At 54.2% G+C, this 23,168-nt stretch overlaps 1 protein-coding gene across 1 annotated transcript; it reads left to right on the top strand.

The window, feature by feature from the left end:
- Positions 1-5,582: 5,582 nt before the first annotated feature.
- Positions 5,583-10,544, top strand: ZG16B (zymogen granule protein 16B). The gene is given in 6 exon segments (XM_060030993.1): positions 5,583-5,646; positions 5,871-5,976; positions 7,082-7,101; positions 7,104-7,255; positions 7,257-7,391; positions 10,188-10,544. Coding segments are annotated over 6 exon segments (825 nt in total). The 5' UTR covers positions 5,583-5,591.
- Positions 10,545-23,168: the final 12,624 nt, after the last annotated feature.

Genomic DNA, 23,168 nt, shown 5'->3' with positions numbered 1-23,168 from the left:
CCCTCGGGGAGAGGGAGCCACGGGAACCCTGGCCGCCCCCTTCCCTCAGCTTGACCTCTCTGGTCCAAGGGATATTTGGGAACCTGGGACGTCACAGTGCCCCGGCTTTGAGCTTCTACTGGAGCTCGGTCCCCCAACTAAGTACCTTGTTATGGCCCAGGAGCCAGTGTACCCAGACGATCCCTTTCTTGTCTGCGACCCTGGGGACCTGGCTGCCCCCCATGCTGCCCTCTTTTCTACCCATTCCTTCCGCTAGGAAGGACCAAGGACCTGCCCCATAGCCAGGACTCCCGTGAAAGCACATTAGCAAGTCCTCACTGAGACCCCCATTGGGGGTCTTGCACTGTGTCATCTACTGTTAAACGTGATGATCCATTACAGGACCCACAGAATAAATGTTGGCCTGATTTGACCATCTAGAGGACTCTTAGCCTCCATGTCTGCCTGCTGCCCAGCAACAAGCCTCACCTAACTCTGTGGAGTCTACAGGTAGCTTCCCTTCCTTGCAGACAATATTGCAGGGCACCAAAGTCACCAAACTGACTCTCTCATAGATGTGAGCAGACCACTGAGTTGGGGTCCACAGGACCACCCTCTGAGTCAATGATTTTTTAGGAGGATTCACAGAACTCAGAAAAGCTGTTGTACTCCTGGTTATGGTTCCTTACAGTTAATGGATACAGATAACATCAGCAAATGTCAAAGGTGCAGAGGAGAGTCTGGAAGAGACCAGGTGCAGGCTTCCAGTTGTCCTCTTCCAGGGGAGTCAGGTGGGCAGTGCTTAATTTTCCCAGCAATGACGTGTGACAACACTCGTGAAGTTTTGCCAACCAGGGAAGCTCACTGAAAGTTTGGTGTCTAGAGTTTTTACTGGGGTTTCATCACATAGGCATGGAGGGTCCATGTGGCCAACATTATTTCTCAGATTGCAGCCCCTCCAGAGGTCCAGCTGATCCAGTGTGACCCAAAGCCCCGCCATAAATCACATCGTTATCATCAACTATCCGGAGTGGCCTGAGGCCCCAGGTCTACAAAGACAGTCTTTTCAGGCAGGACATTCCAAGGGCTCAGAGGTTATTTCCTAGGAGGTGGGCAAGGGCCAGTCCTTTCTTTGGATTGTGCAGGGTTTGAACATCCTAGGCCTGTTCAGTTAACCTTTTACTGCACAGCAACCAAGGATGAAGAAATATTTGTGCATGCACCAGAAGGATCTATTTCAATAAACTGAATGGACTCCAAGGAAACCAGAGATAATACAGTAAGTCCCCTACATACGAACGAGTTCCGTTCATAAGTCCAACAAAGTTAGCTGAGGTACCCACCTAACACAATCGGCTATATAGTACTGTACTGTAATAGCTTTATAATACTTTCACACAAATAATACATAAAAAACAAACACAAAAAATAAAGAAAACTTTAAAAAATATTTATTTATTTGGCTGCACTGGGTCTTAGTTGCAGCACACAAGATCTTCGTTGTGGCATGCGGGGTCTTTAGTTGTGGCACTTGGGAATCTTAGTTGTGGCATGCAAACTCTTAGTTGCGGCGTGTGGGATCTACTTCCCTGACCAGGGATCGAACCTAGGCCCCCTGCACTGGGAACATGGAGTCTTAGCCATTGGACCACCAGGGAAGTCCATAAAGAAAACATTTTTTTTTTTTTTTTTTTTTTTTTTTTTGCGGTACGCGGGCCTCTCACTGTTGTGGCCTCTCCCGTTGCGGAGCACAGGTTCGGGACGCGCAGGCTCAGCGGCCATGGCTCACGGGCCCAGCCGCTCCGCGGCATATGGGATCTTCCCAGACCAGGGCACGAACCTGCATCGGCAGGCGGACTCTCAACCACTGCACCACCAGGGAAGCCCCAACACTAATGGAATTTTAATTACATAAAAGATTAGAGAAAAATGTGTTGTTGGGTGACCTGGCATTCCATTAAAAGTATTGAGTTTCTCTGGGGAAAAGTGGAGAAAAATGTTTTGCTTAGAGCATCCAATGAGATTTTGAATGAGTGAGTAAAAGGGGAAGAGTCGAGAGTTTCAAAAATGCACAGCCAAGTTTTCCCCTTAGGATGGGCCTCCTTGTCTGGTAGCAGTGACCTGAAGGCAAGCCCGGGCACAAAGGCCAGCTTTGGACTTCCCTTGAGGCGGGGACAAAATGCCCCTTCCCATCTGATCTTTCCCCCTCCCCCACTCAGCGGGCTCTTCCATCTGATTCCTGGGGCCTAAGGCGTCAGATGAGGCCACGTGCAGGAGTCAGCACCCACACCTCGCCCCAGGAGTCTGAGCCCAGGACGCAGGATCCAGCCTGCGAGCCAGGGTGGGACTCCTTGCAGAGGGCTGCAGGGAGGTGCCCACCAGCTCTGAGTGCGCTGGGGACAGAGGCCCTCAGTCTGCTGTGCCTCAGGCTGCAGAGCACAGAGGGGTCTTTGCAAGCCCCACATCCAGAGGGGAGGGAGGCAAGGATGTCAGCCCTGACCCACCCCCAACCCACAAGCCAGCCAGACCAGCGTCTGCCTCTGCTGGGAGAAGGGGGCCCAATTGTTCCAGGCTCCTGACAGAGTGAGATCTGGGGCACGCCCACACAGGGGATTATGGTTTCAATGCTGCTAAATCCCCTTGTGGGCAGCCCTGATCCCAGGGGACAAAGGGCCTGTGTTGAGTCTCCCGAGCGGGCTCACAGCCAGCACTGGGCCAGGGTGGACAAGGGGGCCGGGCTCCTCTGAGGGTGGGGCTTCCAACATAGGTATGCATGGTGTACACGGCTGTGCAGGGTGAGTGCAAGCTCCTGGGTGTAGGGAAAGCTGGGCAAGCGTGTGTGTGTGTTAAAGGGTGCATCCACGTGTGAGCCTGTGGTGCACACGTGCATTTTGAACGCATGTGTGTGCATGTGCATCCCTTATAAGCATGCTCATGCACTCTATGAAAATGCACCTCCCGTGTGCTCTCGGGCATGTCCTGTCAACCCTTCCTTGTCCAGGCTGGCAGCCGTTTCTTCCTCCAACTTCCACCCCAGGGACTTCTTCCTGGAGTCCCAGCCCAGACAGACCCTCCTTCTGGGCTCAAACCCTGGCAGCCTGCATCTAGAAGGAAGGCTCAAGAACAGACAGCATTATCAGAAAAAGTGCCCGAGGGTGGGCTCGGACAAGAACACAAGTCCCCTTTGTGATGTCTCTGGGCCCTTTCCTCTAGGAGCTGTGCCTGCCAAGGTCCTAGGCCTCTTCCACCTCCGCCTCCCCCAGGAGGATTCCAGGGCCTCGGGAGGGTTTCTCTGCCCCTCTGCAGGCTATTGGCCCTGCCCTTCCCCAGCCCAGCCTCTGATGCATTCATGGGGCTGAAGGCCTCTGGTGGCTGGGTGAAGGCTCTGGAGGACAATGGGGGCTCTCATCTTTGCAACATGAGTCAGTGGTGGCCTGAGCCCTAGGAGCCTGTCCAGGGAGACCAGTGCATGGCCAGAAGGAGGGGTACGGCTTTCTGGACAAAGCTGCTCTCTGCTCCCTTCTGCCCACTAAAGGCTGGTTGTCAAATGAAGCCCCCAAGCCGCCTGCAGCCACGACCATGGGCAGGGCTGCATCTGTTGCAGGGTAGGGACAGGGATCCTGACTTTGTGGGTGAAGGGCCACGTGTTTCAGGTTTTCTGGGCCATAAAGTCTCTGTCACACCTGACCAGCTCTGCCTTTGCAGCCTGGATGCAGCTCCAGACGATATGCAAATGAATGGGCAATAACACTTGTTTGTGGACAATTACATTGGCATTTCATGAACTGGCCACGAATCACATTCTTCTCCTGAAATTTTTCTAACCATTTAAAAATATAAAAATTACTCTTACCTCACGGATTGTGCAAAAACCAATGGAGGGTTGGACTTGGCCTTTGGACCATAGTGTACTGACCCCTGGCGTAGGGACCTGATGTAAGGAAGGAAGGTGACAGCTAGACAGGGCCTCCACCCTGACCCTAGGCCCCCCCAGCACAGCCATCTCGATGAAGCCAACGTCCCAGTTCCTGGCAGCCAGCACTTCCGAGTGAGGCTGTGAACACACCAGACCATGCTCTGCACCCCTTCTCCTTGTAACCACATGGGGGGGGGGTTGGTTCAGGACACTGTAGTCTATGCCCAGCCTGTTTCCTGTGGCAATGCGTCAGCACAGCTGTGGGGTCCATTTCTTCTCCAGGCCTGAGTAGTTCACCGCCACAGCGAGGACACCACCATTCATGAAAACTGTCACCTAGACAGACAGGTCTGTTGTGTCTTATCTTGGGCGATTCCAAAGGCTGCTCAAAGAATAACCTGCATACCTGACCACAGGTGTAAAGCTTTTGTGTTCAGGCCCGTGGATGGAGAAGGATCTCACTGAATTCTCGTAACACCTGTGAGGGGGGTCTATTGCTACCCACATATAACAGAGGGGACAATTGAAGCATACGAGAGTGACATGAGCTCCCCAAAGGGCATGCCTAGGAAGTAGGGAAGTGGGGATTCAGACCCGATCTGGCTCCAGATCCATGCCCACAGTACCCCTATATTGAGGACTGTGACCCCATGGCTCTTCCCAAAGGTCAGGGAGGCCATGCAGACAGCCTGAGCTCCGTCCAGTCACAGAAAGCCTGGGCTTGCTGTACCAAGAGGGTCCCCAGATCCCCTGCCCTCAAGAAACACCCCATTCCCTCCCAGATCAAGTCTGACCCCTCGGCCTTGCCCAGGAGCTCTGGGGAGAACTGGCCTGGAGAATCACCCTGTCCCCACCCACAGCACTTCTGGTCCTGTGTCATTGCTGCTGGTCATCCCATAGCCCATTCAGCCCAGTTCATCCCCAGCTACACCAGACTCAGCACAAAGGAAAGATCTCAGACGTCTTCCAGTGACAGGCCATGGAGGGCCAGTGCCTGGGGTGTCTCTACCACCTGGCACCAGGCACTCAGAACTGGACTGTCCACTTCGGCTGTCTAAGGGCCAGAGGGGAAAGGCCAGGGAACCCAGGGCTCTGCCCAAGCATGAATAAGGCCCTGGACCAGGTTCTGCACGAGGTAGGAGTCCTGGGCCCCATGAAGCTACTGGGGGCAGCTGCCCCGAAGCACCCCTGTGGGGTTGAACCCCGTTTGGTCAAGCTGGAAAGGGCTCTCAGGAAACCTCCCCCACCTCCAAAGTCAAGGTCAAGTGCAGGTACCCAGGAGAGAGACCCACAGGTGACAGCAAAATGCTTGTCACTGTTTCATTTTGTTTGTGTAGGCCACAGGGCCAAGACAGTAAACACAGCACATCCGGGATCCTCCCCCTGGATGGCTCTGGGGATTCCTCCAGGAAGAGCCCCCACTTCCCAGCTCCTTTCTGTCCCCCTGGTGGCCCCTTTGTTCCTTCATTCTGGAGGGGGGCCCATAGGGCCCAGGAGGGTATAAAGGGCCAGGTGGAGGGCGCCCAGGTACAACAAGACTCCCCAGTGCCAGGACTGGACCACAAGACTCTCCAGGCCAGGTAAGACAGTGCCCCCAGCCATGGATGGGCCAACGAGATCGGGTGGGACCCATCTCTGAGAGTCAGATGGCCTGTTCTCTTCTCTCCAGGAGGCCTTCACTCACCAGCCAGAAGCCATGCTGCTATGGCTGACCCTCACCCTTCTGTGGAGCCCCACCTGCTGGGCAGGGCGTAAGTCTGGCTGGGTCTCTCCCCTCCAGCCCATCCCCCTAGAGGCCACCCTCACCTCCCTCCATCCAGGACCTGGGGTCTGGGCCCAGCCCTTCTCACAGACTAACTCTAGTCTCAGGCGTGTCCCATTGTCTGGAGGGGGTACACCCTCTTCTGGGCAGAAATAACCAACATGTCCCTGTGTAGTTTTTTTCTTTTATCCCACCTGGTTCTTCATCTAATAGAGATGTACGGGCCCGGAGGAGGATGGCATTTCAGTACCTTTAAAGACTATGAAAATGAAATCACTGGGATTCGAGTGTTTGTAGGTGCTATCGGCATATTTAAGAGGTGAGTAGGAGCAGGACCATGGAGCCCCTTGCTGTGTCCCAACTCCTGCCCCAGTCTTGGGAACAGGGATAGTGGGGCTTAGAGCCCCTTCTCCCAACACCCTCACTGGGTTCCTGATGACCCTAGGAGTTCAGTTGAGTCCTTGGAGTCCTGGAGCCACCAGTCATCACCTTTTTTTTGTCCCTTTTCCTCTGCTGCTTCCTCTCCTGCACACCAGCTCTACTCCCTTCTCTCTCCTCCTGCAAGTCCGGCCTCTGCTTCCTGGGTTGATCTAAAGGGAAGGGTAGATGATGCTTCTCCCTACTTTGTCCTTTCAACCCAAACTCAACCATAAATGGTCTCTCAGTTTGAGAATACCTGATGGGAAAAGCAGGAGAAAGGTCTGCCCAGTTTAGGGTCAAAGAGAAAATGAAGTGAGGGTCAGAGTGCACCACTGATTGAATACAAGAAGTATATAGAGGCAGCAAGCCCAGGGTCTTCCACTAATGATGGGGTGGGGGCGTTGCTCAAGGTCTGGGGTGGATCTTTGCTCTGCATTTACTGGGTCCCAGGGACCTGGGAGAGGGAATGGGCCAGAGCTGCAGACACTAAAGGAGACAGAATGTGGGTGGGGCCAGATGAGGAGGGGAGGCTCTGGGACAGGCACCAAGGTCGGGGAAGGTCACAGATAAGAGTCACCTACTTCTCAGGCCTGCCACCTGGACTTGTTGGAGTGATTGGGGCTCCAAAACCTGGGCCCAGGGACAGCTCCCTGCTCTGAGTCATGACAGTAGCTGGCACCTCCTGAGCATCATGGTGACTGGGTACCTTGTGGAGCTCTCCTGATGGAAGGTCTCAGTGACTGCTCCCCCAATCACTCCCACTTTGCAGATGAGCACACTGAGGCCTGCAGTTGCTAGGTAGCAAGCCCAAAATCACAGAACTTGAAAGTAGCAAAGCAGGGGATTGAGATCAGGAAGCCTGTTTCAGGCACCCAAAGTCACGTGCTCAGGGACTTATGCTGCAGTGACAGGGCTGTCCTTCTTGCTGGTGACCAGGGGATAAAGGACCTGGGGGTGGTGAGTCACCTGGATCCCAGGCCTTCAAAGCTCCCCCTTCCTCCCAGTATCCAGGTGAGGTTTGGATCCCCTGGAGTGAAAAATATGGAGTCTCAGGTGCGAAGCCCCAGGAATGCCTCCTGCTGCCAGGTTAACACATTATAGGAATCTACGGCTCCTACAAGCTTTTCCTCCAGCACCTGGTCATATACACCGACTTTGAGTACTGGAGAGGAAGCACTCTCCACACTTGGAGAGGAAGGTGGCAGGACCTTTTTTGACTCCCCAGGTAACAGTAAGGAGGTGCTCACTGGAATCTTTGAGCATTACAGGCTCCTGGGCATTTCCAGTATCGGCTTTGAGTGGGATTATCCTCTAGTAACCTTGAACTCTGTTCCACCAGATAGCACCACAACCTAAAAGAAATGAGTGCTCCTGGGTCTCCAGGGCTGGGACCTGGGTTACCCTGCTGAGCCCATCTGGCTGGTGGTGGGCTTCATGCACAAGGGAGTCTGAGTTGAGACTCTGAATCAGAATCCATCAATAAATCAAGCTTCTGAAGCAACAAGGTGTCCAGGCATGGTCCTTGAGTCTGGGATAGAACACAGCCTTCTGAGCTTGTGGGGGATGAGGCCTCCGGGGCGGAGCTCACTGAGCAGAGCTGCAGGACGAGGCAGGAGGTGGGTCTGACACCCCAGGCCTCGGTGATTTTGCCCAGGATGCTGGGCCTGCCCGTGCAGACCCCAGGCAGATCCCATAATCTATGAGGATTCCTGGCTCCGAGGATGCCCCATCCCCCACTCCCTGCTACAAGCTCATCCAGGTGGCCTGTGCTGCCCAGGCTCAATTCCAGGCTTCTCTGAGTGTGCAAAGGGCTTCAGGGAAACCATTCATTCATACATTAATTCACTCACTCAGCATACATTTGCCAAGGCCTGGTCCACAACAGGCTCCCTGGACACCAGAGAAATTAAGAGGCCAGCTATCCAGCTGGGGACACCCGATGGGGGACAGGTGCAGAAGCAGATGGAGGCAGTTGGTTACTGCATCTGAACTGATAGGGACAGGTGTAGCGCCTTGTGTAGCACATGCCCAGTGATGGGGTAGGCTTCAGGGAAGCCTTTCTGGAGGAGGCAATATCTGAGCTAAGTCCTAAAGGCTGAGTGAGAACTGGCCAGGTGGGGACAAGGGGAGGGGGGCATTGCAGACCAAGAGATCAACATGGGCAAAGGCCAGAACCAGGGGTAGTCAAGCACAGCACTCCTTGAAGAGTGGTCATTTGTTATAGCTTAAAGGAAAACTAAAGCAGACCCCAGGCCTTTCACATTCTATCAAATGCATCCATCAAACTGCAACAGCCAAACGCTCAGCCACGGTGTAAGGCGCCAGGCCCTGTCCCACCTCAGCTCCCTGCCCCAGCAGCCCTAGAAGGACAGGACGTCTATTGTCCCCATTTGCAAAAGGAGGAAACGGAGGCCCAGAGAGCACAGTGGCTCGGCCTGTCACACAGCACTAAGTGGCAGAGTCGGGATTCAGGTTGAGGAAGTCTGGCTGCAAAGTCTGGGCTCAGAACCGCAAAAGTTTCCTAACGGATCCTCATGTCTCTTTGTGATACTCACTGACATGTTCCTCTTCTCTAATTCTAATTTTACATGCTGGTTGAGAGTCACTTAGTGGTTCTTAACCTGGAGTCTGTGGGAAAATTCAGGAATCCTTGAACTCGGATCAGGAAAAAAGCACTGATATTTTCATTGTCTTCTACTGGAAATTTCATGTTTCCATTGGTAGAAGGGACCTGGGACCCCTCTTTAACAGCACCTGTGCCTCTTCATATCAATTAGAGTTGTCCCAGATAGCTTGAAATTCACACTCAGCACTGCTTCCAAATTATGGGTGTCTGTGTTTTGCTTTTTCCTTTTTTTTTAAACTTTGGCCACGCCCCACTTGTAATGCAGGATGGTTCCCCGACCCCAGGGATCGAACCCTGGCCTCTGCAGTAAAAGCACCTAATCCTAACCACTAGGCCACCAGGGAACCCCCAGATTTGCCTTTTACTGAATCAATAATAAAAGCACAGGTGTTCATAGGACACTTGTAAGGCACGTTTTAACAGGTGTATCTGCAGCTGCTTTGCGGGACGTTCTTTTCTTCTTGTGTCAGGGGAAGGCAGAAGGAGGGAACCAGAAAGGGCAGCAAAACTCATAATAGAGATTTTCCAGTCTTAGGCTTGGTTAAGGGGAATCTCCAGCTCTTTGTCTGCGCTGTGCTGAGTATGGTCTTTGCTGAGGGCTTAGCAGGCTGGCAGCTCTTCTACATTTCCTCCTCCCCAGGTGGGCTCCCCACTTGTCACAAGGGGTCGAATAGGTGAAAGCCTGTCCTCCTGTGTGGTCCCTTGGGGAGATGGGTTGGATTGTGCTGAGCTCTGCATGTGCCCATTAGCTGGGGGACGTTTGCAAGAACCAGGGACAGGGAATGGGGCTGAACGCTGGCTGGGAAGAGGCCGAGGAGCCAGGGGTGCCTGGAGCTCAGCAGGGGTCTCCGTGGATCAGGGGCAATGGGGTGTGGCAATGATTGCCTGACTCGGGACTTGTCACTGGGGTCCTGCCTGGCCTTGGCCACCATCTCCCCTAGTGACATCAGGCAAGGTGCGGAACCTCTCCGAGGCTGCTGCTTCAGATACAGTGGGAATAAAGCAGTGATGTGATGTCACCAGGATCAGGACACTAGTCTGGAGGCCTGATCCGAGTGATGCTCCCCCAGCAGTGTTATCCGCAAGTCCTTGGATGGGGCAGTGGGATTAGACTTCTAATTTACTTAGAAGAGCACAAGCAACTCCACCTAAATGAGGGAAGGGTGGGGCCCTGTCTCCCACTTTCTCTGCAGCCGGCCTTCTGTTCCGTGCAGTTGCTTCTGTGTCTTCAACCCCTTGGGGGTCACCTAGGGCAGAACCTGCCTGATTTCTTCCTCCTCACATACCCAGGCTCTGTGCCTCTTGGGTGTTTCACAGCAAACATCAGTCCTGGAGTCGGGGGGGGGGGGGGGTTGGAGGGGGGAGTGTGCGGCCGGAAAGTCCGCCTCCCTCCCAGCATCCGGCTGAGGTTTAGGGCGCACTGGAGCCCGCGGTAAGGAGCCCCCAGCGGTAGCGGGCCGGAGTCCCTGCAGTAGACGCGCTAGAGGGTCACCCGGGCGGCCTGCATCCGGCATCTGCGCTGCGGCACCAGCAGGAGGCGCCAGGCCACCATCGGGTACCGCGCGGGGCTGCGGTTCAGCGCCCGCCCTCCCGCCTCCCGGCTGACACTCCCGTCCGCCAACGGCCAGCACCTGCTCCACTGCCTTTCGGGAATCGGCTTCAAGTGGGGATTTGGCCCCGAGAAGCCGTCCGCCCAGTCGGCCCGCCGCGGTGACCAGAGAGCTGATGACCCGCGCGGGGAAGCAGGACCCAGCGAGGCCCAGTGCGGTCCTGAGCCGGTCTCGGGTCCCACCACGCCCTGCTTCCTCGCGGCCAGGTGGTCAGGACCAGAGGCCAGGTGACCCCGAGCTGGTACCAATCGGCAAGGCCAGAGTGATGCTGAATGCCCGTGTTGAAGAAAGGTTCTGCACACACGTGAGCCCGCCTGATTCTTGCCCCCAAGGGGAGTGGCTCCAGGCGCCCCCAAGCTCCCTGGGCCCGCGCACTATGCGAGCCTTATATTCTGATGACCGGAGGTTCTGAGAACAGCGTCTCAGGACGCTGTCTCCACCACGCGTGACTCCGTGGGGCCCGGGCAGGGCTTGGCCCGGAGGACACCTCAGTGTTTGCAGTGGGAATGATGAAGGAATTCCCAAGAACCGGCTCCCAAATAAGGATGAACCGTGCCCAGGAAGGTGCTTCGCAATTAGTCCCCACAACAGCCCCTGAGCTGGCGCCACGCCTGCTCCGGCCCCTCCCTCCCCTCCTCCCCCCACCCGCTCCTCTTCCGGCTCTCCTCCAAATGCTCCTCTTCTCCTACCTTCCCCAGTCTAAGGCAGTGACTGCTGTGGGGATCAGTGCTGTCACTCTTCCCATCAACACTGTCCCATTCTGACCCTCGTTGTTGCCAACCAGGAAGCACTGGGAGGCGACCCGCTCCCAGCTGCCAGCCCCAGGAAAGGTGGGCCCCAGAAAAGGAGTGGAGTCTCCTCAGTACTGGAAACATTTCCCTTTTAGCAAGCCAGGGGCAAGGAATTAATTATGCAACAGAAAGGAACTGGTTCCAGAGTGCTGCTTGTGAAAACTGCTTTCTGTTGCAATGTTTTGTGTACGTGTGTGAGTAATTCTCCTGTGACTTGATTTATTCCTGCAACAGGGGTGGATGGATGGATGGAAGGATGGACTGAAGGAGCAGTAGCATCCATCCTGCACCCATGTGGGGCCAGGCCTAACGCCAGATGGTTTCACAATTGTTCTCTCATTTAGTCCTCACAACACCTCTCAGGTGGGTGTTAACATCCTATCTTTACAGATGAGGGAACCCAGGCTGAGAGAATTGTTGTAATTTACCCAGTGGTTGTGGAATTTAAACCTACTATCGCTCTGCCCCCCCCACCCCCGCTCCCCTGTTCAGATGTCCATCCAGTGCCCATCTGGGTGCCATCTGGGGGGAGAGATGTCCTTTCCTGAGTGTCCCCACACACTTCAAAACTCACACAGCAGGCAGTCTCCTTGCAGGTTTCTTTCCGCTGCTCTGGGAACTCGGGGCCCAGAACTTACAGGGACTTTGGCAGAGCCGGCCTGGCCCCTGTGATCTCCTTCTCAGTGGTTCTACAAAAGTTAAGAAACCGGGCACATGTCAAACCTGAGCCCTGGGGTCCAGGCTGACGGAGGGACGGTTTATCCTGGGCTTGGATCCTGCTCTTCATCTGGCCTTTGGTCAGAAGTCAGCCTGTCAGCCTTCGGAACATCTGCATACATTCTAACCTCTTCCTTATCCACGTCCTGGCTGAGTCATGGAGGGTCGTTTGTTTGGGGGCTGTGAATTGTTTCTTCTCCACACACTGAACTCCCAGGCCCTAACCTGTCCCTGGACAGTGTCACTAGTCCCAGGCCCACCAGAGGCCCACCAGGGTGCAGGGACCACCGGCCAGCCATCAGGGGGCCCTTGAGAGACATTCAGCCGTGCAGCCAGGGTGGTTGGGCAGCCAGATGCTGAGAGGAGCTGCTGGAGGTGGGGCAGCTCCTCCACTCCACCCCACCCCCAAGGGGCCCCAAGAGAACCCTCTCTGTCTGTTGCACCAAGCCGGGGTTGGGGTGGAGTTTTATGAGCACAAGTGTCAGTCTTCCAGATCCTCTGCAAACACCCTCTGGAAGTGGCCAGGGAAACAGATGACAAAGGGGCTGGTGTGTGTATCACAACCAAGGTCAGGCTGCAAGGTCTCCGTGGGTTTTGCTCTTGGTTCAGGCTCCTTCCTCCTCACTCACCATCGGCACAAGTGGGAGGTGGGGTGGGGGGAGGAGGCACCCCTGGCTGGGGGAACTGAACCGTTTCTGCTGTCTTTTGCCAGCAAATGTGGGGCGCTCTGAGGAACACACACACAGACAGATCACATACACACATGACACACACGCAGATACACCCAAACACAGACACGTACAGAATGTACACAGACACATAAACACACACACACACGTACACATATAGATGCATAGAGACATATACAGACACACACAGATACATACACAAATACAGACACACACGCAAACATATACACACAGAAACATAAATGTGAACATACACATGAGGCGTTTTGCTTAAGTGAAGGACCAGCTATTCCAGGAGTCACGATGCACCAGAGTCACTTTGAGCTCTGGAGCCTCAAGCACCTGGGCTGTCACCTTCAAATCCCCAGTTTGAGGTCCATTTTTTCTGTGTCACCTCCAAGCCTCCTGAATTGCAAATCCCACCAGAAGGGTGAGTCTGGACTGCATCACTCAGAGTTCACAGGGCCCCAAGCAAGAGTAAGGCCACCGGCTCAAGCAGGGGCACAGCGTGGAACCCAGAGGTGCTTGAGGGAGACTTTGCCAGTGTTCCCCATCCAGTCTGTATAGGTTGGCACATGGGTGTAGACACCAGGCTGGTATGGCCCAACGCAGCCTGATTCCCAGCTTACAGTCCCAACCGGGATCCAAGCATCATAGATGGAACAGAGCAGTGGCCCCCCCAGTCACCCCAGGGACAGGGAGGGCAGGAGCCGAGCATGAGGCCTTCCGGAGCCCATGGGCCTGCGCACCCTCTGCTGAGGTCACAGGGGCTGGGCAAGGATGCTGCTCCCTGTGGATGCTGGGGTGTGGGGGTGGGGACCGAGTGGGGACACGAAGAACCTGGAGGGTGGATGGAAGCCACCGTCACCTCGCAGGAGTCTTTTTTCCCATCACAAAGAGGCACGGAACATGTCATACTGGATGAGGCCCTTCCTGGGGAGGCTGGGCTATCCTAGGTGCTCACCTGCTAGTACGTCTCCCAAACCCAGATGGGCCCAGCCACCGCCGGGAGGACCCACGCTAGGACTGGATCTCCTGCGCCTCTGCCCACCCAGCTCCTCCCGCCTCCCAGAACCAGGAGGCAGGGGCTGGGGCAGTAAGTTCAAGCCCCAGGCATCTGCCTGGGAACTGAGGGCCCTACTAATCTCACAGCCTCTCAGCCTCAACTGCACTGGCTCTGCCACGGGCAGAATCCAGGACACTGGCCCAAGGCCCCCAAGTCCTATGCAGGTCCCTGTGGTGAGAGGGCTCAGGGAGTCTAACTGCACCAGGAATCTGTCCCCTGGGCCACCCCTGCCCGTGGTCGAGGGTGGACAAGGAGACTGTTCACAGACACGGAGGTCAAGTTGGGATGGGAAAGGGAGGGAGCGACCCACCTGCCTCAACACAGTAGAGCTGGGATCCGAACACCCAGGAGGCGCTGATGATCCCACATGCCAGCTTCCGGGGATGATGGCGCTGGGAGTGTCCCCACTATGTCAGCACAAGGGTCTGTGTCCCCCAGGTGGGCCTCGGCCGCCCCTGCCCTCCAGGAGACTCTGCAAGACCAGCAGGGAAGTAGCAGTGTGGGATGCCCTCCATGGAGCCCCGAGCTCTGGGCGAGCCCGCCGCCCAGCAGGGCTGAGGGGCCGCCCTCACTCGTGCTGCAACGGCAGCAACAACCACTACCACAACCCAGTGACAGTGGAGACAGCACCCACAGTGACCACAGCAAAAGCAGCAGCAGCAGCAGTAACAAAAACGACACACAACCACGTGAGTCAGGGCATCCATTTAGCTTCCTGCTCACACAGACCCTGAGTCCCACATCCAGAGCCGGGTGTAGAGATGCCCCTTCACTCTTGCTGGAGACGCCGTCCTGTTTAGTAAAGCACAGCTGTTCCAAAGCACACGATCAATCAATCAATAAAGACCTAGGAGGGAACAGACGCAGGTGCTGCCTCTGCAGCTAAGGAGCCCGTGGCCGCCCTCCACCCGCCCCACTCACCCGAGGAAGCAGTAACGCCCAGGGCGCCCAGCTGAGGGGGGTGAGGGAGCCCCCACCCACGTGCCCCTTGAGGCCATCCTCAGCTCACCTGCTGCAGCCACATTCCTTCCTGGGCCCCTTGGTCTCCCACAATCTTCCCGGCATCCCTGGATAGGCCCCACCCCGGGAGAGACCGGCAGGTGGGGACGGGGCCCAGCCTCAGCCATCACATGTGTCCCCTCCTCTCAGTTTCTACTCCAGCACCTCCTACGCACACCCCACTGGCCCTGGACCCTTGGCTGGGACGTCCAGGGCTGGGCCAACCTGGAGGCAGCACATCCTTGAGGGCCCCTAGGAAAGACAGACCAGGGAGGCAGGGTCACCATTCTGGTCATAAAGTCACCCCGCTCTGTTAGACCAGGAGTGCAAGAACAGGGCGAATCCCAATTCTCCTTCTGGTCTGGGGGAGGCCACCCCAGATGGAAGGAGCTTCCGGGTCTCCTCCTTGATTCTTCCTCCTCCCACCTCCCCAGGAGGCTCGCTGGCCCCCAGGGCCAGGCCTCTGCCCCTTGGCCCTGTCCCAGCCAACCAGAAATCTCCCTGGAGGATGACAGAAGCAAAAGACCCAGGCCCCACAGGAGAGCAGAGGGGCCAGTGGCGGGGCAGGGCAGCGGTCAACAGATGCAGCAGCAGAAACAGGCAGAGGCCTGGCCAGCCGCATGACTCTCCACCTGCAGACACTGTTTGAGGGTCAGCATCCTTGGATGGCACCCGAGGGATGGTTGGTGGGTCCCTCACCGATGGCAGTCACCCGGAGCCCTGGCTGGGCAGGACCTGGCCCGCTCCTCGCTGGCAATCCTCTCGGACTCCTGTCCTGCCCCTTCCAGGGAGACAGCTGAGAGGAGGCCGGGTACCACAGGGCCCATCTGAGGCCAGTCCCTCCTAGGATCCAGGGTCGGTGGAGCTGGTCGGGCTTCCCCAGACTGAGATGTGAAAGCCACGTCATCCAGCAGGCAGCCCATCACCTCCTGTGTCCAGGAGACCTGGGGTCCCTACTCGCTGCTAAGGGATGGCCACCTGGCCTCCCTGTCCCACCCAGGGCACACGATGTCTCCCTGTGGACCGGCCACCTCCTGACTCCCTTCTTCCCAGAGGAAACTGCAGCTCACGGAGAGTAGAAATCTCTAGGTTCATGGTTAATCCACAGCAAAGCCTTCACTTTTCATTTGTGGAGTAGGACAAGGCAAGTTGAATTTAGTGAGTTTGACATTATTAGAATTTCTCTGATGATTAGGGACAGTCCCCACTGGGTCAGTTAGCAGAAATTAAACCCAAGGACCCCAAAGGCAAACCTCCTGAGTGATGTGCATCAATGGCAATATCTAAGGGTTGGAGCTCAGCAGGTGGCTGAGGCTAGATGCTCCTTTGAACATAGCCACCTGGGTGCTCTGCTCGTGGGAAGGGTGACTGGTCTCTGAGTGCAACCTGTAAGACCTGCAAACTTAGACCTCACGTGCAAACCAGGGCGGGCTGGCAGTGAGCTTGCGTATAGTGTAAGCAGGGCGAGGGGGAGGGCAGTGTGAGTCAGACTGCAGGCAGGAGGTGTGTTCATCGGCGTCCCCACTTGACCTTGACCCAAGCAGTGGAACCGAATTGAAGGAATAACACGACTTTCCAGTTCTCATAGGACTCCTCCCTACAGACCGAGTCAACCTGTAGGATTCTTGGATAATTTCTGGGCAGAATGGGGTGGCCTCAAGAAAGAATAGACTTCTGCTAAGGAGAGAACTCAGTGCTTGAGTGAATAATTAGAAAAACAAAAGAGATGTGTCCACATTGTCCACCAAACTGCTGACATAGACCATACTCATTACCATTACCATTAACTCAAGAAACATTTACTAACATTTTTTTTTTCCAGGACCGTTTTCTGGACACTGACTGTATCATGCTGGATAAGGTAAAGGTCTCACCTTTCATAAGCTCAGAATATTTCCTGGGAAAGATAACTGAGTAAATAGACAGTAATAAGAGAACATGACAAATGCAGGGACAGAGGTTTACCTTCTGGTTATGTGTGTTAGGGAGGGGATGATAAACAAGGAACAAATGAAATAAATTGTATATGTTAAATAGTAATAAATGTGCTGGAAAAAGAGAAAGCAAGGAAAGGAGCAAGAGTGGAGGGAAGGAACATTGTAAACAAGATGATGACATGGTGACATCTGAGTAGAGATTTGTAGGAAGGGAGGGAGTGGCCATGCAGTCCTGCAGGGGAAGAGGAAACCCTAGGTGCAAAGGCCCTGAGGCAGGAGCATGCCTGCTGTGTTCCCAAACACAGCTGGGAAGCCAGAGAGGCTGGAGCCCCACAAACAAGGAGGAGAGAGATGAGAAGGGAGGCTGGAAAGATGACATCATTTACTCTGAGTAGGGTTTGGAATAGAATGACAGGATCTGACTTAGGTTTTAAGAGAACCACTCTGGCTGCTGTGCTGAGAACAGCCTGGTGGGAACAACAGCCGAAGCAGTGGGACCAGTTAGGAGGCCATGACAGAAATCTGGGATAAAGAGGACAGTCGCTTGGGATGGCATGGGAAAGAAGTGGCCAGATCTGGACGTATTTTGGAGATAGGATAGAACTCACAGGATGTGCTGATGGCTTGAACTTAGAGAATGAGAGGAAGAGAGGCGTAAGGAAGATGCCACAGTTTTGTGTTGTTGGGGTTTTTAAAATCAGTTTTATGGAGGTATAGTTTACACAGAGTAAATTTCACCATTTTTAATAAATTATAGTCCTATGAGTTTTGATAAATGCATCCAGTTATGTAACCATTACCACAATCAAGATATAAAGCCAGTTCCATCACTATTAAAAAATCCCCCTATGCCCCTTTGGGGGCAATCCTTTCCCCACCCCAGCCCCTAGCAACCACCCGTCTGCTCTCTGTCCCTATAGATTTGCCTTTTCAACAGTGTCATATAAATGGAATCATGGTGTGGAGCCTTTGGAGTTCAGCTTTCTCCCCTCGGCATCATGTGCTTAAGGTTCACCGTGTTGTGGGGCTTCCCTGGTGGCGCAGTGGTTAAGAATCTGCCTGCCAGTGCAGGGGACACGGGTTCAATCCCTGGTCTGGGAAGATCCTACATGCCACGGAGCAACTAAGCCTGTGTGCCACAACTACTGAAGCCCGCTCACCTAGAGCCCGTGCATCGCAGCAACAGAAGCCACCGCGATGAGAAGCCTGCACACCGCAACGAAGAGTAGCCCCTGCTCGCCACTAGAGAAAGCCCGTGCGTAGCAACAAAGACCCAACGCAGACAAAGATAAAAGAGGGATTTCCCTGGTGGTGAAGTGGTTAAGAATCCGCCTGCCAATGCAGGCGACATGAGTTGGATCCCTGGTCCGGGAAGATCCCAAATGCCACAGAGCAACTAAGCCCTTGTGCCACAACTACTGAGACTGGCTCTAGAGCCTGAGAGCCACAACTACTGAGCCCGCATGCCACAACTACTGAAGCCTGTGCACCTAGAGTCCATGCTCTGCAACAAGAGAAGCCACCGCAGTGAGAAGCCCATGCACCACAACGAAGAGTAGCCCCCACTCACCACAAATAGAGAAAGCCCGTGCGGAGCAACGAAGACCCAACCCAGCCAAAAATAAATAAATAAATAATTTAAAAATAAATAAATAAATTTATAAATAAAGATTTAAAAAAAAAGATTCACCATGTTGTATATAGTTTGTTCATTTTTGTTGCTAAGTAGAATTCTACTGAACGGATGGACCACAGTTTGCTTATCCATTCACCAGCTGAAGAAACATTTGGGTTGTTTCCAATTTTTACCAATTCTGAATAAAGCTGTTATAAATATCTGCATACAGATTTTGTAAGAATATGTTCTCTTCTCTCTTGGATCAATCTTAGGAGTAGGATTGCTGCATGGATGTTCAACATTACACGAAACAGTCAGCATGTTTTCCACAGGGGCAGTACCAGTTTGCACTCCCACCAGCAACATGTGAGCGTTCCAGGAGCTCTGCATCCTTGCCAACACTTGGTGTTGTCAGTACTCCAAGGTTCCCAAACTGAGCAGTTGGAAGGAAGGACAGCTGCTTTGTGCTGAGATGGAAATTCTGCCAGTGGAGCAAGTTTGAGAGGGAATACTGAGATTCATTTGGGGTCACCTTAAGGATGAGATGTCTGTATGATATTTACAAGGGGATGTTGATTAGTTGAGTGGACATGCAGGGAGAGAACTCTGGAGTCACCTCTATGGATAGTGTGTAGAGCTATGACACCAGATGCTGTCACCCATGGATACAAGTAGGTGAAGGAGGAGAGAAGTCCCAGATATGATGTTGGGGCATCAATCACACAGAGGTTGGGGAAATGAGGAAGAACCAGCAAAATAGACTATGTTCTGTGAAAGTGATTATTCCCCCCTCAGTAAGAATTGAGACAACTGTGTCCCTGAAAACTGGTATTTGTCCTGGTTTCCCTGTGTGTGATTGTTTAGTAGCTGCCAACAGGAAATCAGACCCACAGGCCCATTGGGTCAAGGCCAAGTGGTGAGGCAGATGAACACAGCCCCCACAGTCTGACACACACCACCTTCCCGCATGCCCTGGTTATGCTCTTACTCACTAGCTGCCTGCCAGTCTGCCTGGTGTCATCATGTGAGGTCTAAGTTTGCAGACCTTGAAGGTCATACTCACAGGCCCAGTCATCTTTCCCATGAGCGACTTTGTGATACTATGAGCACAACGACCTGGGCACAGGTAGCAAAGTTTGGCTTGGAGCTGGGAAATCCATTGTCTCCACCTTCACGTAGAATTCCACACTCCCCAGCCAGTCTGGGGAGCTTGGGGAGCTTGCGCCCTTGGTGAGGAGACTGGTGAACTCATTAGGGCACCATCAATGGGGTCATGGTGAGACTCCTTCAGATGCCTCCCCGGGCAGTAGCACTGACTGGGAGACTTCAAGCAGGAAAGGGAGAGAAAGAAAATACTTGCTCTTGAGTAAGCATGATATGAAAACATGAAACTAACTGGGACACCCTCCGAAGGTCCAAAGCTCTTGTGGATAGGTATGAGCTCAAAGCCTTCATAATTTGGATAATTTAAGTGTGATTTGATTGCACTGACAAAATCTGACATACTGTTTCCATGATAACAGTGTTTATTGTAAAAAAAAAAAAAAAGCAAAAAAGTTTTCTGTCAATCTAAAACTATTCTGGGGGCTTCCCTGGTGGCTCAGTGGTTAAGAATCCGCCTGCCAATGCAGCAGACACGGCTTCGAGCCCTGGTCCAGGAAGATCCCACATGCCGCGGAGCAACTAAGCCTTTGTGCCACAACTACTGAGCCTGCGCTCTAGAGCCTGAGAGCCACAAGTACTGAGCCCACGTGCTACAATTACTGAAGCTCACACACCTAGAACCCGTGCTCTGCAACAAGAGAAGCCACCACGATGAGAAGCCCATGCACCACAACGAAGAGTAGCCCCCACTCGCTGCAACTAGAGAAAGCCCACGTGCAGCAACAAAGACCCAATGCAGCCAAAAATAAATAAAATTAATTAATTAAAAAACGATTGTTCAGAATAGTTTTAGATTGACAGAGGGTCTGAAGCAGGTATATCAGTTACAAAGGCATTTAGCTGCAGTAAAAGAAGATCAGACCAACAGTGGCTTGAAAGCACACAAGAAGGATGGAGGTGGCTGTCTAGGATGGAGGCAACTTCTCAACCATGTCCTCACACCCGCAGCTTCTGAATCTTTGTTCACTGTCAATTTAGGTGTTATTCAACTCGTAGCCTCATGTTGATAAGATGGCTGCTAAGGATTAGGCATTACATCTGTATCCAAGACTAGAAGAAGGCAGACGGTGGGAAAGGATAATGCCAACTGAACATGTTCCTGTTATCAGGAACAAAACAAAGTCTTCCCAAGAAACTACCCATCAGACATCTGTTTCCACTGGGACCTTGTGGGAGACTATGGAAAGGAACATTTAGTTTTTCCAGTCTCTGAGGTGGAAGAAGGAAGGGAGGGGTGTTGGAATGGGGTTATTGGCTTAGCCAGCCAAAGGAGTCGGCCACCGAGGGACCTCATGGGGTTAGATGTGATTTACACACTTGTTCTGGATGCAGAGTAGAGACGAATTGGCAGGTCCCTGGTGTGGAAGTGAAAGTCTTCTAAAGAATTAAAGATCTGAGGAAGGAGCATGTGGAGGAGCAGTAGCCAGACCTCGTAGCCTATGACCAAGGCACTTCCATAGTAAGGACATGGGTCACTGTGGCCAGATGGCGGCACCCCTGCCCTGGGGGAGGTAAGGAGGACTCTCCCTGGGGCTGCTCCATGTGGGGAGTTAAAGGTGAGTGGAGGCACCTGCTGGGAGCCCAGGTTGGCGTGCCAGCCCCTCCCACTGGCACTTCCCCTTAGCCCGACAGGCCAAAGGAGCTCCATGTGCGGCCCCCAGAGGCAGGAGGTGTCGGTGGAGCCGAAGCAGTGATGGCCCCCACCCCCGCCCATTTGGGGCTTGCTTCTGGCCTGGTTCCAACCAAGGGGCAAACAAGCTCTCTGCGATGCTGGTGTGGACCCCACCAGGGCTGGACTGACCACATTTCCACCTCCTGGGACCCCCACCCAACTGGGGAGGGAGTCACTGGAAATCTTGTCACACTTTGGAGCCGGGGCGGGCTCCCCACCCCATGGCCCAGCCCGTCTGTCAGGCTTCTTGGGGCTCTGGGAAGGTGCCTCCGGCTCTGGGGTTCCCTGGAGGGTGATGGCCAGCTCAGAGAAAACCCACCCTCACCTGAGGGTCCCACATTTACGGGGTGACTTCTCAGCCCCAGTAGATGTTTCCTTTGTTTTCTTTAATTTTATTTATTTATTTATTTATTTTTTTTGGCTGTGCTGGGTCTTTGTTGCTGCATGTGGGCTTTCTCTAGTTGTGGAGAGCGGGGGCTATTCTTTGTTGCGGTGCGTGGGCTTCTCATAGTGATGGCTTCTCTTGTTGCAGAGCATGGGCTCTAAGTGCACAGGCTTCAGTAGTTGTGGCATGTGGGCTCAGTATTTGTGGCTCACGGGCTCTAGAGCACAGGCTCAGTAGTTGTGGCGCACGGGCTTAGCTGCTCCACGGCATGTGGGATCTTCCTGGACCAGGGCGTGAACCTGTGTCTGCTGCATTAGCAGGCGGATTCTTAACCACTGCGCCACCAGGGAAGTCCCCCCAGCAGATGTTTCTAGGTGTGGCCTTCTCAGGGGCTTCTGTCAGGATGCCATTGGAAGCAGAGGTAGAGGGCGGTGAGAGTCAGGGTGTGGGGGACACTGAGCCACAGAGGCCAGTGGCCAGAGACAGAGACAGAGAAGGAGTGAGGGGACAGGGACAGGACGTGGGGGAGAGAGGAACAGAGGAAGAGCCTGGAGGGCAGAGGGGGAAATGGAGGCAGCAAGAAGGGCAGCGAATGAGGCACTAGTGGAGGGGTATGGGGGGGAGGGGAGACTGAGTCCAGAGAGGAGGGTAAGTGGACAAGGGAAGCAGAGTGACAGGTAAAGCGGGACCAGGTCACAAAGGGGAGGGGCCTCACCTGAGCCACCTGCTCACCCCCCAGCTGGTTCCCAGGCCAGCGGGAGGCCAGGTTAGCGTTTGTTTGTTAATAAGACCAACCCCACAGCACTTATTAACATGGGGGTAATCAAAACAATATGAACAGAAGTTTTAGGACAGTGCTCGCAGTAAAGGATACCAACCAACCAAACCACACCTGTGCTGCCTTCTCAAGCTCACTGCACTGATTTTACATTTACGTTTCTAGTTGGAGACCCTGAGGCAGCCACTCAGCTCTGTCCTCTGCACAGCTGGACCTACTTGTCTTCCTGACTGTTAGAAAAAATCTCTCTCGCACATACTCATCAAACCAACCACACAGCCCTGCCTGCACATTCGCTTGTTTCTGGGAAGCACAGGTGGCGCTGATGGGGTACAGTATCCTGGGCCTTGGGAGGAGGGGCAGGGCTGGTCCAGGAGGCCAGAGGCCTGGCTGCAGAATGGTGGGCATTGGGAAAGGGGAGCATTAGCTCGGTCCCAGGCAGACCCTATGGTGGCCTAGGACCCAGCTCTCAGCCCCACCCCGTGGGGGCAGGTGAGGTGACTCAAGCCCCCACAGAGACCTGCTGTCTCATTGTTTTGCTCCTTCATTCCGAGGGGAGGATTCACAGAATCAGCAGTGAGTCACTGGCTGAGTCAGCTCCTGGGGAGTCCTGGCTGCCTCAGCCCAAATCTGAGACACCCGGCTCTAAGATGAGGGAGGATGGGGGACACCCCACTCGTGTGTGTGTGTGTGTGGGGGGGGGTGTTCTCCTAGCCAGCCCTGTTTCGGAAATTCAACAGGCAGGTTGGGGACCTGCCTGGCCCTGCAGCCCCCAACACCCACCTTTCAGGTGGGAGAGCTGGGCCTCCTGCTGGGCCTCCTGTCTCCTCTCCATTTGGTCTCCCTGGTGGCAAGGGGTTACAAAAGGACAGTGCAAAGGTCAGAAGTCAGGATGTTGAATCCTAGGTGGGCAGGACACCTGGGTCCCTGGCCAGACCACCATCCAAAGTCCTACCTGCCAACCCCCGTTTTAACCCTGACTGGACCCTTCTTCCCAATGTTCCCATACCCGAGGGAAAAAATAGGAACTAGGGTAAAA

The sequence above is a fragment of the Delphinus delphis genome, chromosome 15 (assembly GCF_949987515.2).
Source record: "Delphinus delphis chromosome 15, mDelDel1.2, whole genome shotgun sequence".
NCBI lineage: Eukaryota > Metazoa > Chordata > Mammalia > Artiodactyla > Delphinidae > Delphinus > Delphinus delphis.
The sequence above is the reverse complement of the archived record's forward strand: the minus strand, read 5'-3'. Positions and strand labels throughout refer to the sequence as shown.